Source organism: Leuciscus leuciscus (genome assembly GCF_965113295.1).
Source record: "Leuciscus leuciscus genome assembly, chromosome: 12".
Classification (NCBI taxonomy): domain Eukaryota; kingdom Metazoa; phylum Chordata; class Actinopteri; order Cypriniformes; family Leuciscidae; genus Leuciscus; species Leuciscus leuciscus.
The window spans coordinates 25767303-25786533 of NC_138736.1; the positions used below are offsets into that span (position 1 = coordinate 25767303).

The following is a 19231-nucleotide window of genomic DNA, read 5'->3' on the forward strand; positions in this document are numbered from 1 at the left end:
GTAGTCAGGTGACAGAGGGTTGTCACTCTTTTTCCCTAAAACATAAGTACATAGAAACAACATCAGAATCAGCTTTATTGGCCAGGTTTGAGTAAACAAACAAGGAATTTGACTCTGGTTAATCTTTGCTCTAAAGTAGGCTATGCTACAACACTCATTTAACATATAAAGAATAAAAACAGAGGACAGTAAGAAATATAAAAAAATACTGTTAAGTGTACAGTATAAAAATACAATAGAACTTACCATTTTACAAAAAAATATACAAAAGAGAGGGAAGGAATAGTGCAATATCAGTCAGTATAGTCAAAGATTTGACTTTTCATACAGCAAAAGACACTGCATCTATTTGTGTATTTTAAAAAGTTCTATAAATGTCCTAAAACGATGTGCATTTTGCTTGTAGTTTTGGGCAAAATGCACATCGTTTTAGGACATTTATAGAGCTTTTTAAAATACACAACAATACAAAGCTGCTTCAAACAGACATACTTTTGTATGTCTTTACTTTCCTAAATACTTTTGTGATAGTTCTCTGGCTATACATTGTGAAGATTTAAAAACAATTAATGTTGAGTTAGCTGTGTTAAAATATTTAATGAACTGTAAGGTTAAAGTTTTTTGAGAACTAATGAGACACAAATAGATGCAGTGTCTTTTGCTGTTTGAAAAGTCAAATCTTTAGTTTGAAGTAAATTCATGTTGTATATGCAGTCAATTCTTTGTGGAACCATCCTAAGGTCTAGATGATGCAGTCAGTCAATTTCCCCTTTAGATGGTGGGGTCGTGACCTGGTAGGCGAGGAGGCTGGACTAGGTGTCATGGACTGGCTTGAGGGAACTCTGCAAAAACACACAAACATGCTGCAACACATCATGTGCAACTGTACATTTGCACAGTTTTTAGTGCTATTGAACATCACTCACTGTTTTTAATTTGATATGCAAGCCCAAAGGTGCAACGCAGCAGAACGTAGTTAGCTCGTTGAACCTGGGTGTCATGGACTGGCTTGAGGGAACTCTGTAAAAACACACAAACATGCTGCAACACGTCATGTGCAACTGTACATTTGCACAGTCTTTAGTGCTATGGAACATCACTCACTGTTTTTACTTTGATATGCAAGCCCAAAGGTGCAACGCAGCAGAACGTAGTTAGCTCGTTGAACCTGGGATGTTGTGACATTAAAAGGCTATTTTAATGACACACTCCACAAGATAAGATATATCAGCCCAAAAGTCTCAGTATTATAAGGCTGATCTGTACAACAAAAGATTAAAAAAAAAGTAATTACTTAATGAGTTAGTTTAATGAGTTAGTTCACCAAAACATATACAAATCAGCCATCAGTTTCTCCCAACATACCATTCTCCATACCATTTCTCCCATTCATAACCAACATCAAATGATACCAGGGTGAGAAAATGATGTGTTTTTTTGGTGATATAAAAAATTCAAGTACTTATTTGTACCAACACGATCCCATAAAATGCTTACCTCAGGAATCAATTCACACATTAAAATTACCTGAATTTCAGTATCACTGACAAGAGAACAAATTACTTTTTTTTCCACCTCCTCGACTGTTCTATATTTAAAAAATCATCGATCTACTTGATTTATTTAACTTTTAAGTTGATTTATATGAATGAGGACACACATTTTACACATACCTTTTATACGTCATATGCTGAACAGCATATGCTGCCATTGATGATGCGTGATATCTTCTCAGATGCCACAGATCGTCTCCCTGTATCACCTCGTTTTTCATAGAGGTCCATTTGTCCCTCACCTCCATTTCTGCCATCTAATGCAATAAACACAGTTGTTAAAGTAATGTAGATAAAAATTAAATAAAATAAATAAATAAAAGCATTTATTTAACTTACTGTACAAACCAAAACCCCACAGTTGTTAGAGTCAGCCAGCCTCCACTGTTCTGGGTACTCAACAGTCCATTTTCCCAAGTCCCAAGTATTTCGGAAGGCATTGCTTTTGTACAAAAGAAAAATGAAATTAATAAATGTACATTAGTAAATAAAGATAACAATTTTGACATTTACAAAGCACATAATACCATAGTATAGCCAGGTCCATCGCAGAAATTGACTTGTAGTTGCCAGTGGGGTCGTAAACTCGAATACGATTCAGCAAACCATCAAGACCTTTACAACATAAACAGAAACCGCTTTAACCAGAGTAACAACTTTTGAGTAAAAAAGTATTTTTTTATCCACACATACCCACAAAATGAAGTGGTTTCCCTTTTCGGGGCTCTGTCCACCAACAATTCTTGAAATAAGGACTGTGTCATTTTCATCAAGGTCCTTTAAAATATTTGTAAGTATATAAGTAAGTAAATGTGTCCCCTGCCCCTGAAATTAATTTCATAGATTTTCATTTACCTTCAGACAATCATCCACATGTTCTTGATAGTGAAGGATCGCCACCAGAGAACGAACGTGTGCACCTGTAAAGCAGTTCCACCATGTGCTTTACAGAGCTGTGCAATCCTTGTGTCAAGAATCTAAAAGAAATAGTAGATTTCAATAAAATGTTGTTGAATAATATAAGAAGTACATATAGGAGGTTCGTGTACAAACGCTCATACAGATAAGCTGCCATTGGACGCATATGAAGGGCTCGCCTGAGTCCCAAAATTTCTCCAATCATGCATTCATGTCTATGTCTCAGCACCCTCTAACAGAATCCACGGTTTCGAGAATATCCGAGAAACTTTATTTTTCGACCCAAAAAAACTATAGATATTTTGGGTCGAAAAATAAAGATTCTTGGATATTCTTGAAATCTTGGATTCTGTTAGAGGGTGCTGAGACATAGACATGAATGCATGATTGGAGGCTCTAGAGCCTTCCAGAGCTGAGATATGGAGATCCCACAAAGCATTTATTCCATTGGGGCAAATAGAGACTCACATACAGTGAAATTTTGGGATGAAATTTGGCCCATTTGCAGCTTTTTGTTTGGACGTTTTCTGGAAACCGGGACTAATTAGAGCTATTACAAATATGTCTCAAAAATGTTATCAAATAAAAATTCTAACGTCGTCATTCAGCCATGGGAAACTTTTTTTCTGTGGACACAGTGTCTCGAAATTTTCAACTGTGGCCTGGCATCTCGGAAACTGAATGAGTGGCCGCTTTCTGTCGGTTTCCTCACTGAAACACATGGAGTCTTTAACCACTGTGCACATGATGTGAGCAAAACATTAAAAAAAAAAAATAACATAATGAACATTTATGAAACGTATAGTCATATTTTGTAAATGATTAGTTAATCATTAACTAATCATTTGTAAATTACTTGTAACGAAATGTACAAAACATACATAAAATGTTAGTATATTACTTATTAATCATTTATGAACGCATAGTCATGTTTCATAAATAATTAGTTAATCATTTACTAATCACTTGTAATGAAATTTACAAAACATACATAAAATGTTAGTATATCACTTGCTAATCATTTATGCATGTTTTGTAAATGATTAGTTCATCATTAACTAACCACTTATTAATGACCTACAACTGAACGTTATTATGAAGTGTTACCCAAGTCTCTATACGTTTTTACTATATTTTATCATTTAATCATTTCACATTTAATCTCCAGATTAATGTAGAAAAACATAAAATAACTAAATAAAGACAGTATATTTTAAATAGCCTACTTGTTTAATGACATATTTTTTTATATAAATGAAGGCCAGTATCACTGATACTAATACAGCAACTGATGTCTTGATAAATATGGGAAATAAAAAGAAATTGAATAAAGCGTAAAACACTCTGCACTGCATAATTTATAAATTAGATATAAATTAATCCTTATTAAAGCTACAAAAGTTCTTTAGTTAGGAGCAGTGAGTAATTTTCTCTGTTCCCATTGTTATTTGATTGACCTCGTGTGAGACAGCTACCTGTATATTGGGTGCTGTCCCTTTAAGACCTGCAGTTGCCGACTGCCAATTACTGCTGCGCAGTGCGCACCATATGTGCGCGTGACTGTCAGGACATGTGTGTCTTTTCGCGCTCTAATGTTTTTAAACCATTTGCTTTAAGTGCATGTTAAATGCAGAGCCGGACAGTAACGGAGTACATTTACTTGATTACAGTACTTAAGTACAATTTTGAGGGATCTGTACTTTACTCGAGTATCATTTTTGGGGAGTACTCATGACTTTACTCAAGTACATTTGAGAGGCAAATATTGTACTCTTTACTCCGCTACACTTCTATCCATAACCGTGAGTACCCGTTACTTCTTCTTCTAAAAAAAAAGGAAAAAAGAAAAATCTCGGAAACCCTAAATTTGTTGTTTCCCTCTCAAACGTGATTGGATTGTGCAGGCGCCACTGATTGGGACAGCCTATCAGAAATCACCTTCAGCTTTCCGCCAAAGTCAACTCCATGGTCAGATTTAGATAAGACACGAAACCATGGGCGAAACAATGGATGAAGACGCAGCAGGTCCATCCCGGGAATGTGCCAACCCGTGGCCCCACCTCGCCAGACTATTTCAATTTTCTGAACAAGTTAATGATAGTTTTCGCTTCAAGTGTTTGCTGTGTTTACCAATGTAAGCACGGTGGCAGTAGTAATGCAATATTTAGAAAATGTACTCTTGTACTCTTGATACTCAAGTACTTTTAAAAACAAGTACTTCAGTACTTTTACTTAAGTAGACATCTGACTGTAGTACTTTTACTTGTACTTGAGTAAAATTTAGCAAGGGGTATCTGTACTTTTACTCAAGTAATGAAGCTGTGTACTCTGTCCGCCTCTGGTTAAATGTAACCCTAGCTAAAGGATGACAGAAAAAAAACGAATGCTGCGTTATTTTTATCGCGTTAAACTGGACTAAAATAATTGCATGCGTTAACTTTGATAGCACGAGTTATTAATATATTCAATGCAACTGTGCCCAGGTGCTCAAACTCGCTTTGATGTATTTATGCAAGTGCCTACACGAGCTGAGGCCTTTAATTTTCAATTCTTCATTCAGCAACAAAGACTTTCGTCCAAATTGTATTAGGCCTATAACATTGCAATTTTTTTTTTTTCGAAAGAAAAGCATGCTCATGCAATAATTTTGAACTTTGTCTCAAGTATCTATAACGGTAAAAATTATTACAGGCCGATAATTTCGTTTTTATTAAAATATAACTACAATTAAACATTATTAAAATACACCGGGTGATGGATATACTTACTGAAATGTTGGATGATGAGAAAAAAACAACAATAATTAATGTAAAGTTAAATTGATAATTAAATTGTATTTTTGAATTAAGTAAGGTAAAGGTAGCCTATTGGTCACAGAGATGAAATTGTCCAGAGATGTTTGGTCACAGAGATGAAACTGTCCAGAGAGATGCACAGATGTCCAAAGATTAAATTTTCACAGAGATACTTTGTAGAATTTCTAACGAAAGGGACCTGTGAAACATGGCAATATATAGACCCGCATTTAAAAAAAAAAAAAAAAGTGATGAGACATTCTCATTGGTCATTTTCAGGTGTCTTTAAAAATGACAATATTTTATTGATGAGTCGCGTTAAATTGTTTTTTTAAAAAACCTGTGTAACATATATATATTGCCCTTTCGATGTGTGCAAAAATATTGTATTGGTGAAAAAACGTTATCTCTAATACGTTTTTTTTTTTTTGTCATGTACAATGAATGGCAATATCATTACATCTTTGCATTAGAATATACAGAACAGGTGCATAAAAGAAATACAAATAAAACAAGAAAAATAATTATCATAGTATTAAACAAAAAAGATTGAAAGGTTAAAGGGGCTTGGTTGTGTTTTTGTTTTGTAAATCATATTCTTCTTTAATGCAAACAATATTTATTGCATTCTTTTTTTTCCATCACTTTAAGGGCTTTTATATAAGACAAACTCATTAAGAAGTTATCTCTCATTTACAACTATTCTCATTTATTACTCATTTACAAGTAAAGTAATACATTACAAGTAACATGCATTACTTTTTGATGTTACGAGTAAATTAATGCAATACAAGTCACATACATTATGTAAGCACGTTACATTCTAATAATACAAATACATTTATTTACATAAATGTCACTGCAGATTAAGTATTTTCAAAAACAATATTCACAGTACTGTGAAGCTGCTTTGATACAATCTGTATTGTGAAAAGCGCTATACAAATAAACTTGACTTGACAGTATAAGTATGAATTGTAGCTGAAATATAGCCATTGATGCATGAGGTCCACTACAGTGGACAGATGATTAATCAGATTTTTCTCCCAATCTAAAATCAAAACTTGGAAAATTTTACTTTGATATGACTCATTAGATATTGTTTGATGCTGCAATATTTTTTTTACCTACAAGAGTCTCCTAGGAAAGAAGGAATGGTTGGATATTCCGGAGCAACTTGGCATTTCTGACTGACCATTGACCATCTTGGTTTGGAGAAAAAAAAAAAAAAATCGACACACAACGGCTTGCCACTTGACACAACTCTGTCTCTTTTTGTTAAATTTCAGTTTTATTGATCAATAATAGCCATTATAAAAGCAGCCTAAAAGGTATAAGAAGCTATACGAGTCAAGAAATAAATTAAGTAAAACGATTCAGTCAAACATAAGTCAGCAGGCTACAACGTTAAAGATAAATAGCCTAAATAATTTAACGTTATATAAAGTTAAAGTTATGAAACTAAAACTTTGCCCTCAGCCAAAACGATTTGCCAGGGAACAAATTATAGATTAATGATATCAAAGATCGTCCGTTAGATATAGCCTACACAAGACGAATTATATCTCATGTTTAACCACTAGACTAGAGACATAAGCCAGCGGCAGACGTCAGCAGCACTAGCCGAGGTAAGGCTGTTCCAGGCGGGATACATGAGCGCTGAGCACCCGGTGATCCCTTGGATCTCACATCTCCGAAAACGTCAGATCAAATTTTTCAATAGGCGCTATCTGTATAAACAAACAACATATTTGAGATTGAAACAACTACATTATCGACTGAAAAACTCTTAAAACTACATTTCATGACAAATTAACAGTAGTATTTTTACATTTCGCGGTCTTTCTCCTGCTATTGACGCAACTTGAGATTTTAAATATTAGCTATAGAATATACACAATTTACATATACAATATACAATTTAATTTAATCTTACCTTGCATATAGCAGCGGGATTTAGCATTCTACATAATAACACTAAAACCGCTCATGTTAGCTACAAGTTATAGCGAGAACAGATTTAGATCAGGCATACTACTGGCATACTAATTGGGTCCTCAGCCCAGACCCATCACTTCAGAGTGACCGGATACTTCACCACACCGGAACTCTTGCTAGCTAACGTTAGCTCTTGCTAACAACAGAGTGAAACAACATAAAGCAACGACAGAGTGACACGGCGCATAGCAACGACACATAGCAACAACACAAAGCAACAATATGAAGCAAGAGAGAGAAGACGACACATAGTAACGACCATGGTAATGACAGAGGGAAACGACGCATAGTAACGACGTATAGCAACGACAGAGTGAAACAACACATAGTCATGACACATGCAGCATTGACACAGCAAGACGACACAGTCAAACAACAAGGACAGATGACAGGAGTAAATTGAGCTGACAAAGACAAAAGTTGAGTCATGTGGGCAATCACATAGGCTAGATGTGGCGCCCTCTAGCGCAGCAAAATGAGAATAATTTAAAAGGGACTTTTTATAATGGTTTCTGCACAAACCAGCAATACTGTATTAACCCCGATTAAATACAAGTAGCCAACTACGCCACCTAGGTTGTTTTAATGGAACCCAGGACCCAAGTTAATCATTCCTGAGGGCTGGACAGTATTGACACTCAACAGATAGATTGAATTACAAAAACACTTTATTAGACTATAAAATGATCTCAATATTAAAAGCAGTTATCAAAAGAATGCAGTCCTCAGCACAGTCTGGTATGATGTCCTTATGGTGAATGAACAAATGTCCTGGGTTGGTCTCACAGCATGTAGGTCTCCACAAATCCAGAGATTATAGTGTACTAGAAAGAAATAAGAAACAACTACCAGTATCTCCAGTCCAATGCAAGAAAAAAAGCTAACTACAACTCACTGGTGCACGTAAATACCCACACCATGTAATACACACTGCAACCCAAATAAATCACACCACAGCAAACGGAAAACAAGAGCTATGGATAGTAAGTTATACTGGAAATTAGTTCTTAATCTCTTATTATGAATTCTCTATTATGAATTGTCTCTATTATGAATTAGATGCAAAAGGATCAACACAATATTCATCAGACGATCTTCAACTGGGGTTGTACTCACAATATGACTGGGTAGCAATTCCCACTACCCAGTCTGGTTAATTTCCAGCGTTGTGCAATCCTCCGTCGCCGTCTCACCAACCGCGGTCTCACTCGTCTCCGACCAGCACTCGTTGATTCGCTCCTCCAAACAGCAACCGCTGATACACTCGTCTCCAACAGCTGCGCCCGTGATTGCTCTGCGTCGCCGTCGTGCTCACCGCCCACTGTTGCCGTCTCCAAACGATCGCTGACTCACTTATCTCCAACAGCTGCGCCCGTGATCGCTCTGCGTCGCCGTCTTCACAATACTCCGACTCACTCGTTTCCGCACAGCCGTAAACCGTTTGGTTATCACTGTTCAGCGTTTCATCTCAGACGCCAGCACCTGTTTAAAATGGCGCTTTTCCACTGCATGGTACGGTACGGCTCGGTTCGGTACGGCACGCTTTGGCGCTTTTCCACTGCATGGTACGGTACGGCTCGGTTCGGTACGGCTCACTTATGGTGCATTTCCACTGCATGGTACGGTACGGTACGGCTCGCTTTAAATGGTACCACCTCTGTTGAGGTTCCAAGCGTACCGTACCGATACTAAAATGTGACGTGCAAACACTGCAGATCACTGATTGGTCAGACAGAATCATCACTGGTCAGCGTCATTGTATTTACAAAACGAGACACTAAACCCGCTAGATTTAAATAGCCAGTAGACAACAGCCAACACAGCGCCTGTTTTAAAAGTATTTGCTTCAAAAATGCTTTAAAAAAAAGAAATGGCTGAATCGTGGTCAGTGGACGAGGTGCAGACGTTCCTCTCGTTGGTTGCCGAGGAGCGGATGGGGAAACACGGAATGAAAAATTAGTATTTAATATGATGATGTCATGGCAGTAGAGACGGCAACTATAACGATCAGTCCCACCCACTTTGAAGCGGTACTACTCTGCAGTGGAAAAGCAACCGAGCTAAAGCGAACCGAACCGTGCCGTACCGAGCCGAGTCGTACCACGCAGTGGAAAAGCGAAGCGAGCCGAACCGTTCCGTGTCGAACCGTACCGAGCCGAACCGAGCCGTACCATGCAGTGGAAAAGCGCCAAAACACTCAACCGGATGTCGACTTGCACGTAAATGACGCAGTCCAGACGACGCACACACTTCTCCCAATCTCTCAAGCACACGGTCTTAAAGGGCAACAGTCTCCACCTTTTTCTTAACCAGCCTATGACACTAGGTCACTCACGGATTAGTCTATGCACAGGTGTTAGGAAATGAGCATAGTACAAAAGTCATTTGATCAATGAGTCAATCATATAACATTAAAATGTGTATCAACAATACATTCATCAATAATTCACTACCATCACATAGACATAGACAGTTAATAGACACATAGACATGGAAGACGACACATAGCATAGACAGACAGACATGGACATAAACAGTGAACATACACATAGACATGGAAGACGTCACACAGCATAGACAGACAGACATGGACATAAACAGTGAACAGACACATAGACATGGAAGACGACACACAGCATAGACAGACAGCATGTCGACATAATTTTGGCACAAATGGAACCCCATACTCTGCCACGTCACAGGCACAATGAAGATTTTAAACCCGGAAGATGAAAATAGCGGAAAAAAACTAAAATGTAACCATTTCCCCCCTACTATTAAATTTAACAGATGCTTATATTGTCTTCAATGGTGTTCAACACACATACCTCTGTTAAAATCTCCGAAAATTTGGTTTAGGTTTTCATGACCCTTTTGTCACGAATCCGGTCTGTGGCCTTGCCTTGCCTTGCCTGTTTTCTTGTGTTTTGATATCTGCCTGTGTTTCCAGGATTAACCCTTCGCCTTGCCCTTCAGACTCTGTTTGCCCCTCGTTTGGATCATTGCTTGTGTACCTGATTTATCTCTCTGCCTTGCCCTGTTGGATATTGTTCACCGATCGTAGACCCACGCTTGCCCTAAGATCTCTCTTGTGTCTTGCCCGTACCATACCTGTTTACCGTTGTCTGACCCTTGCCTGTTTACTATGTTTATAAATAAAAGCTTGCACATGGACCCGCACGCCTCACGTCTTGTTCGCCCCGTTACACCTTTAATGATGTTAAACGTGCTGTAAATGAGTGTAAATCAGTGAGGAATGAGGCTGCCATCTGCTGGTAGTTAAAGGGACCATAGCTAACAGATGTAACAACATGAGGGAGAGTAGCCTAAATGATAACAGAATTTATAAAGAGTAAATTTACTGCACCCTTGTTCAAAATCAATGCTTTACTGTCAAGTGAATTTCTATGTGACAAAAATGCAATATTAACTTTGTTAACTGCATTTGCTGTCTATTCAATAATATATATTATAATTTTTTCCTGTCCTATATTATTTGTTCATTTATTTAAACCAATTTAAGGCCATTAACCCCAGCAAAACATTCATGTGGGAACTTGTGAGCTGGATTTTAACCCCAATCCAGCCCTAGATGTCAGTGTTTAACTTTGAAAGCCAAATATTAGAAGTCCTGTTGAAAACAAAGAAACATACAGGATTTCAGCCAGGCTTATTTGTAGTTATTCAAATAGTTTCATTGCTGTGTAAAGGCAGACACACTCAGTCATACTTACGCACACGTCGACCATTAACTACCTTAACTTCAGGACTCATTGATGAGCTATAATCTGTGCTGTTGGAAGAAAGATGAATGAATAAACAAAGACTTGATACGCATCAATCCTTCTGCTCTTTGCATCTGCACAGGTGGGTTTACATCAAGTAAATCAGAGAGTAGGGATTCTGATAAAAAGCTGTTCAGCCTTATTACAAGATGGTTATTACAAGTAAAAGTCACTTTAATGAATGAAATAAATCTGACTGGTGTTTCAAGTTAATTAAATAATTAATGCTTGTAATATTTTTAATGTGGCTGTTGCTATTTATTACTATCTTGGTTTGACCCCCCTTGTTTTGTTTTTTTTTACAAATTTAACTTTAACTGATTTAAATATTAAGTTGAATCAATATAGCTTGATATTTTAACCATGCCTGGGGCAGAGTTATTTGTGTAATTCAGATACTTTGATAAAAACAAAGAATATAATACAAACTTTTTACTAAGTTTACTTTATTTTTACTAAAATACTTTTCTTGTTCAAGGGTTCAAGAGATGAGTAAAAGATGCTGTGCTTTGCCACCAAAAGAGCTCGATACATCACCTTAAGTGTGAGTGTGATCATCTGTCTATTTATAATCTCTCGACCTTCTGTACAAAGACATATCTTTGGAGCATGTGCATGTGGTCAGTGTGTGCTAGACCTCACTCATGACACCTGGTTCCAACAGCACTATGACCCCTACACCCAACCCTTACTGACTAAGAAAAACAGCAAACTCAGCAACGCCCTCTATTGGTGGTGGCAAGTAAGTGCCTTGCCCAAAATATCCACAATGTAGGATTATCTATGCAATATCATTATTGACATTAATTTTAAATTACCTTGAAGAAGGAAATCTAGTGTATTGTACCACTGGAATCCATTGGATTATACTTGTTTTTTTTAGCAGAGAAGACAGCTCTGATAATCATGTATGTTCTTCCGTAATTGTTTAACAGAAGCTGCAATATAAGAGCAGAGTGAACTACAAAGCAATAGCCGAGATGTTATTTGGCATCTTCCCAAATGAAGAAGATTACTCTGATGCTGGCCCAGGCCGCTGCAGAACCTGTGCTGTAGTGGGGAATTCTGGGAACCTCAAAGGATCCCACTATGGTGCTCTAATTGATGCCCATGATCTTGTTGTTAGGTGAGTGATTTAACTGCATTGAGTTAAAAGTGTTAACTGCATGGAGTCTCCATAAACTAGAATAATTATACCATATGTAGTCTTATTGGTCTTCTCTCTACATATAGGTCATTCTATAAATAATGTTTACTTCTTACATTTTTTTTAATGCATTTTAAATGAATTTTAATTTTATATTTTATTAAATTATGTATTATTAGCATTGCAAGAGATGATGTAAAGTAAGTCAAGAACTAAAACAAAATCATTACAATGATTTCTTGGTCTGGGTATATGCACTATGTATGAAGTATTTACGTTTTACTGTGGAGTGAGTGTCTCTTGGCAGTTCCAACTTTGCATAGAGCTATTTAAATATACTATTTGCACGAAAAACTACATTTAAATAGATGTTATGGGGTGTATGCTTCTAACATACAACATGTTTCCAAAACACTGAAGTTCTGCAATGATGAAATGCCTCTGAAAACAGAAACAGAGCATAGTTTGGTCTTGATAATGCAGACAAACTGCTGCCAATATCTGAAACTGGAATCCAGCCTCTGAAGGATTGCGGCTGTGATACAATTAGCATATAAGCTTGAGAGTTGTAATAACAATGTCATAAGCCTTGGGCCAGTGAGAGCCAGGGCTAACAACATGCCTTAGACCTCAAGCACTGAGGCCAAAATCAAATTGCGTTTCCACTGTCGGGGCAGTGTTGATACAAATAAACGCCTGTTGTTCTAATGTAACCGGTCCTACTCGACCCACACCAAGCGGGATTCGAACCAGGGTCTCCAGCGTGGAAGGCAGGCGGTCTAACAAAGACGTTAAAGACCACAGCTGCTAGCTCGCCTCTTGAGGGAGTGAGGTTTACTCGCACAGCTCTTACTGATCGAGCTCTGTTACACTCACCCCCCTAAACCTCACTCCCATCCAGGTCAATAGCATTAAATGTAACCTGTCCTACTCAAACCGCTCCGAGCAGGATTCGAAACCATGGTCTCCGATCTGGTAGGCGGGCATGCTAGCAAGGACACTAAAGACCTCTTGAGACCAGGGGAGTGATGTTTATATTGCACTAGTGTCTTGAGTCCTCGCCTTATCCCTCACCGACCCTGACAATGACATGTTATGGAAGGAAGGTTTGCTGATAAAATTAGATCAGATTGGAATGGGTGGTAGTGGTAGACTATATCATTGGATTAATAATAATAATAATAATAATAATAATAATAATAGAAAGAATTATAAAAGTGATGATTGAAGAGTATATATCAGAAAAAGGTTTGATTTAGAATGGGACTCCACAGGGTAGTGTCATAAGTCCATTGTTAATTATTATTATGATTAATTACCTGTTTGCAACAATAGATATTAATATAGATATCTTGTTGTTTGCAGATGATGGAGCTCCTTGGTTTAGACTAGAGGAATGTGGATTATATTGTTAATAAAATGCAATCAGCTATAAATAATATTGATAAATGGTCTTATAAATGGGATTACAATTCTCTATGGAGAAAACCAAATATATTTTCTTTACAAATAAAAAGATAAGTAGTGATTTAAATAAAAAAAAATTGTGACATGAAGTACACACATAAATAAGATGGAAGACAAATGTAAGGTTTTAAATGTAATGAGTTGTGTATCAGGTCTTGAATGGGGGGCCGATAGAATGTCAAATCCACTTAAGAAGGAAGCAACTGACATTGACATACTGGGAAAATTTATATGGTCAGAAGAATAATCATTAGAGAAAAAAAAAAGATTAGAGGCAAGTTGGGAACATTCATAGTTTTGGCTGCATCACTGAAGATTTAGTACAGGATATGAAATTAAACAAGTATAAAGTTATCCTAGCTGTAATATTACCACCAATACCTCTATGGATTTTATCACAACCAAATGTTGTTTTATTCCTATTGGAAGCAAGACAAGAAAGGTCAAAATGCATTAGTCGCAGAGTTCTAAGAACATGGACTAAGAACATTATATACAGATGCATCTAAAGATCCAGGGGAAAGTCAGGTGGGGGTTGCATACATCATACCAAGATTGAAAGAGGCAGAAGAAAAAATTATATCAGATCAAGTTTCAGTGTTTACGGGAGAATTACTAGCAATTTTGATTGCAAAATAAAATAAATTAAATAGGATTAAACAAAACTCTCATATGTTCAGATTCAAGCTTGGCCCTGTTAAGACTGGATGCTCAACAGTCTGAAACTAGACAAGATATATTGATGTAGATCCTTCAGATATTATATAATGCAGCAGACAAAATAAGTGTTTATGGGTTCCTGTGCATACTGGTGTTACGTACTGCTCCGAGACTCGAAGGTGAAGATCCAAATGCAGTTTATTTACAGAGTAGTCGTACAGGCAGGGTCATCAACAGCGAACAGATCAAAGGAGGAAACACAGAGAATATCCAAATAACAGGCAGAGATCAGGGCAGGCAGCAATCAGAGTCCAATAAACAATCCGAGTCAGGCCAGGCAGAGAAACGATCAGGAAACGGTGAAACAGTCCAAGGTCAGCAAAACAAGAATCAAACACGGGTCAATAACGCTCAGAAATGTAGTAACAGTAAAACAAGACTTCGCAGTGAGTGAATGAATGAACATGGTATAAATAGACTGAGACTAACAGGGTGATGGGACACAGGTGAATGCAATCAGTGATAATGAGGTACAGGTGACTGTGATGAGTGATCAGAGATGATGAGTCCGGGCAGTGAGTATGGGAAATGTAGTCTGAGTGAAATATGATAGTCTGGTGTGGAGTGCCCTCTGGTGGCACTCAAGGGCACTCCAGCTGGTGACCGTTAAAACTGGAGTATCAGGGAATAAGGAAACAGATAAATAACAAAACAAGAAATGACAAAGAAAAGTACAGATATGCAAATAATCTATAGTTGATCAGAACTTAAAGAGGAACCATGCAGGTTTTTTTAGCTTAATTTACCTTAACCGAACAGCTTCGGAGTCATTGCAATGGTTTTATGACTTTTTTTTGGGGGGTTGAATAGTGGTCGCACCCCCCTAGCGCCTGTGAGCGGAAAAACACCCTTGCAACTTTGCCGGCCTCAGCGTCAGGAAGTATTGCGTGATATCAGATCTTGCGATGTAACGAGTTGCTTTACGGCACTGCACACATCCACTATCTAAACATTTATATGTTAGCCTTCTCTTTGAAAACAAATGCACATGACCACAGGGAGAAGATGGGAGAGGGGAGAGTCGCCAACGAGTTTTGACGACAGTGTTGTCAAATATCTATTCCGAAGCTGTAGGGGGAGCTCTATAGAGAAACCTGCGAGCAAAAAGCTAGAAAACAGCAAAAAAATTGGCAAAACTGCATAGCGCCGCTTTAAATCAATAATAAAAAAAGGAGCAATTTTATTGGGATAATGAACAAAAGGGCAGGTATCTACATTTAATACAACCATTAGGAGGAAGAAGAAGGAATTCAGGTGGGAGGAGGAAAGAAAATTGTATTATATCTAGACTCAGACTGGGACATACAGGCGTCACAATCCCCAGTCACTTTACTATCACCTGTCACCCTCACACTACATTTCCCAGCATCCCTCCGGGTCCCACCTGCACTAAGTCAGCCATCATCACATCTGCCACTGATTATCAACTCCTCAAGAGACACCTCTCCACTTCACCCATGTCTGCTCTCGTTGTTTCCTTCGGAGTTATGCTGGGGCCACACCACAAAATATTCGCTCCAATTTCTCCCCTTCCGACAATCCTAAGTAAAGTCCCAATTCTCGTAAAATATCTTGATGTTTTTACAGATTGTTTTATCAGATTTTCCTGTGGTATGAGGTATGTTAAGAGTGACCGAACCTGCCCGGAAGAACATTGGAGCCGCCCGATCGCAAATTGTAAATATTAATCCTGATGTGTGGTGGGAACCCAGAGGACAAATGCGCACATACTCTATTGATTGTCAGGTGGAACGAAATGATACCCAATCAGAAAGCGAGGTGACAAAAGACGGAAGCATAACAACCACAGTCATGGCGCAGCACAGAGTGAAATGGATATGGACATTGAGGCAATGTTCTGTCAAAAGCATTCCAAACACTATCATAGAAATTTCTTCCTGCCTATCATCCGCCATGTTTATTCTGAAGAATCGAGAGAATTTGCAAGATTTTCCGTGGTCACACTCTGGTTGAAAATAAGTTTGTGTGTGGTGTGTTGTCTTCTTTACATCGCGGCACACCACACACTATAGGAGCAAAACTGTTACATCTAGGATTTTTTGTCCTCATGTTTGTGGTCTCTCACATTTTGAAAATCTTATACGATTTTAAATATCTTATGATATGATGTGGCCTCAGCATTACTTGCCCAACCACTTACCTTGGATTACTTACCTGTCGTCACTCTGTCTTCAGTCTTTGTCAGTCTTCTGCTCCTTTTGTCTCACCAGCCAGCTCGTTGCAAGGAAAAGGACTGTTATCATCCCAGCTAAATGTTTCAAGCCATTCTATGAATTCAGATACTCAACTGTGTGCATCGCTTGCCTCTTTGATGTTCCTGCAAATAAAGATCTGTTTGTGAATATTATCTCAGTTTTGTCTTCTTCTGTTGGTGTAACAGAAGACCTGACCATTAACTGACAACAGCAACCATGGACATCATATCTTTGACCCAGCAAATCTGTCCATTCAAATGGAATCTGAATACATCCTCCTCTCCATTACACAAGATGGTTGCCCAATTGAAGAATATGTTGAGGAATTTCTTGATCTTTCCAACCTGGTACCATGGAATGATGGAACATTGCAGACAATCTTCTGGGGTGGATTAGATGATCATCTTTATCAACAGATGCCGGTGACTGCTACCACATGTTCTCTGGAGGCCTATCTTGATTATGCACTGTGGCTAAGTGGTTCATCCTTCACAGCGAAGGAGAGGTTATCGTCTGCCATGTGGAGGAAACCAACGCCAGCCACCCTCCTCACGACCATGCAATGGCTGCTTTCAATACCATCTTGGTAAGTGCTCAGATTTTTCTTTGGGCAAAGCTGTCTAAAACAACGCGGAACTGTCAGCTATGCTAACAGACCCACCTATCAAGAAGATTTCCACTCTTTAGGTCCTCATGTCCAGAATCAGTTCCAGATCAATTAAATTCCAGAGCCCAACTCAGAGAGCATTGCACTGTCCCCAACCAAGAGTCCAGTGATGGTTTCAGCCCCAGACCAAGAGTCCAGTGATGGCTCCAGCTCCTGACCAAGAGTCCAGTGATGGCTCCAGCCCCTGATCAAGAATCCAGTGATGGCTCCAGCCCCTGACCAAGAGTCTGGTGATGGCTCCAGCCCCTAACCAAGAGTCCAGTGACGGCCCCAGCTCCCAACCAGAGTACTGTGATGGCTCCAGCCCCACAGTTCAGTCATTTTAAATATTTTTCTCCTCCTCTCTCTCTGGGCTGTGAGGGACATGGGGCTGAAGATGGAGGTGCTGGAAACGCAGCACCATCAGAAGCACAAGGCCTGATAGGTCTGGGGAGGGAAGGAAAATAGTGTGTGATCCATTACCCACAGTAGATGGCGCTAATGCTCTATTTCAGAATGCGAGCGATTAATAAAAAAAAAGAAGAATACCCATGATGCACTGTGAGGGTAATGCAAAAATAATTCCCGCATCTCGCCAGAAGATGTTGCCCATAGCTGAATCATCCATCCATCCATTTTCCAAACCGTCCAATGTGGGTTCAGCGTAATATCATACAGGTATAAACACTTTTTAAATTAATTATAAAATTGTTTAATTAAGGTTTATACATGCTATTTCATTGACAAAGTTCAAGATAATCTTTTCATTACTACTGGAGCTGCTAGTTTGCTAAGTTGCAAATGATTATTAAACAGCAAGCACAAACTATGCAAAAGTGGCAGCCCTACTAACACACTGTCTGAATTCACTCATTTTCATTTACTCTAAGTGGACTATACTGTAAGTCCTCCCCAAGGGGAAGCAATGGCTTCTGGTGTTCTATGTCAGATCATTTTATAAAACAATTTACAATAAGGTTTGTTAGTTAACATTAGTTAACTAACATGAACTAATTATGAACTGCACACATACAGCATTTACAGTATTTATCTTTGTTGATGTTAATTTCAACATTTATTAATACTTTATTAATATCTTGTTAACATTAGTTAATGCTCTGTGAACTGACATGAACTAACAATGAACAGCTATATTTTTATTAACTAACATTAACAAAGATGAACTAATACAGTAACAAACGGATTGCTCATGGTTAGTTCATGTTAGTTAATACATTAACTAATGTTAACTAATGAACCTTATTGTAAAGTGTTACCATTATTTGTCCTATTTTCATTAGTTTTTTTTAAAATAATCTTTGAAAGATTGCAATAACTGGAAGATGATATGTCATATCATTTATAAATAATCCTCCTACTATTTTTACTTTAATTTCATTTGTATATATATTATCTATCAATGTAGCAGTATATGTTGTTATTCTACTTGATTTTGTAATTACAGGAAATAGACCTTTACTATACATTATATCAATAAAATCTGTTGTGCTCTAATGTCCGTCTAGAAAATCTCCCCATTTAATTTGTACCTTGTTCTCATAACATTTGCTATTTTATTCATAAATGTACCGATACATGTTCCTGGTGTTCTAATCACACAACAATTAATTATATTTTTTTAGATAATATGGTTAAGCATTCCAAGATGTTTTCTATAGTCATTGACACACTTTTAATCAAATTACATTATTTTACTATTTTATGTTTCCTGGGGTGCCCTTATAATGTTAGTTGTGAGGAAATAATAGGAGGATGCAAGATGCAAGTAAAACTCAGTTTATTGTTGGTGGTCAGATGTAAAGACACAGGTCGGGGACAAACACTCAGGTGGCTGTTGAAGCAGGGACGAGATGGCGATCCGGTGGTGGTGCAGTGGTAAGCGTGCTCGAGTGAAACCCAGGAACCGTGGAACATCCAGACGACACGAGGAACTGACGAAATCCAGACGACACGAAGAACTGACGA

The 19231-nt window shown here is 37.9% G+C and overlaps 1 protein-coding gene and 2 long non-coding RNA genes across 3 annotated transcripts in view; 1 reads left to right on the forward strand and 2 right to left on the reverse strand.

Annotated features, from left to right (window-relative positions):
- Window positions 1–19231, reverse strand: part of LOC309511577 — a 237481-nt gene that overhangs the window by 139343 nt on the left and 78907 nt on the right. The gene's annotated exons all lie outside the window — the stretch shown is intronic.
- LOC309510396 lies at window positions 1641–2163 on the reverse strand. The gene is made up of 3 exons (XR_014210348.1): window positions 2081–2163; window positions 1893–1995; window positions 1641–1810 (listed from the first exon to the last, which is right to left on the reverse strand). It is a non-coding gene; the product is annotated as an uncharacterized lncRNA (long non-coding RNA).
- Window positions 11021–19231, forward strand: part of st3gal1l3 (ST3 beta-galactoside alpha-2,3-sialyltransferase 1, like 3) — a 70818-nt gene continuing 62607 nt past the window's right edge. Inside the window, exons 1-3 of the mRNA XM_082186803.1 lie at window positions 11021–11131; window positions 11528–11791; window positions 11985–12175. Of these exons, the coding sequence (XP_082042929.1) occupies window positions 11549–11791; window positions 11985–12175 (434 nt within the window). The 5' untranslated portion in view covers window positions 11021–11131; window positions 11528–11548. The remainder of the gene's footprint in view (window positions 11132–11527; window positions 11792–11984; window positions 12176–19231) is intronic.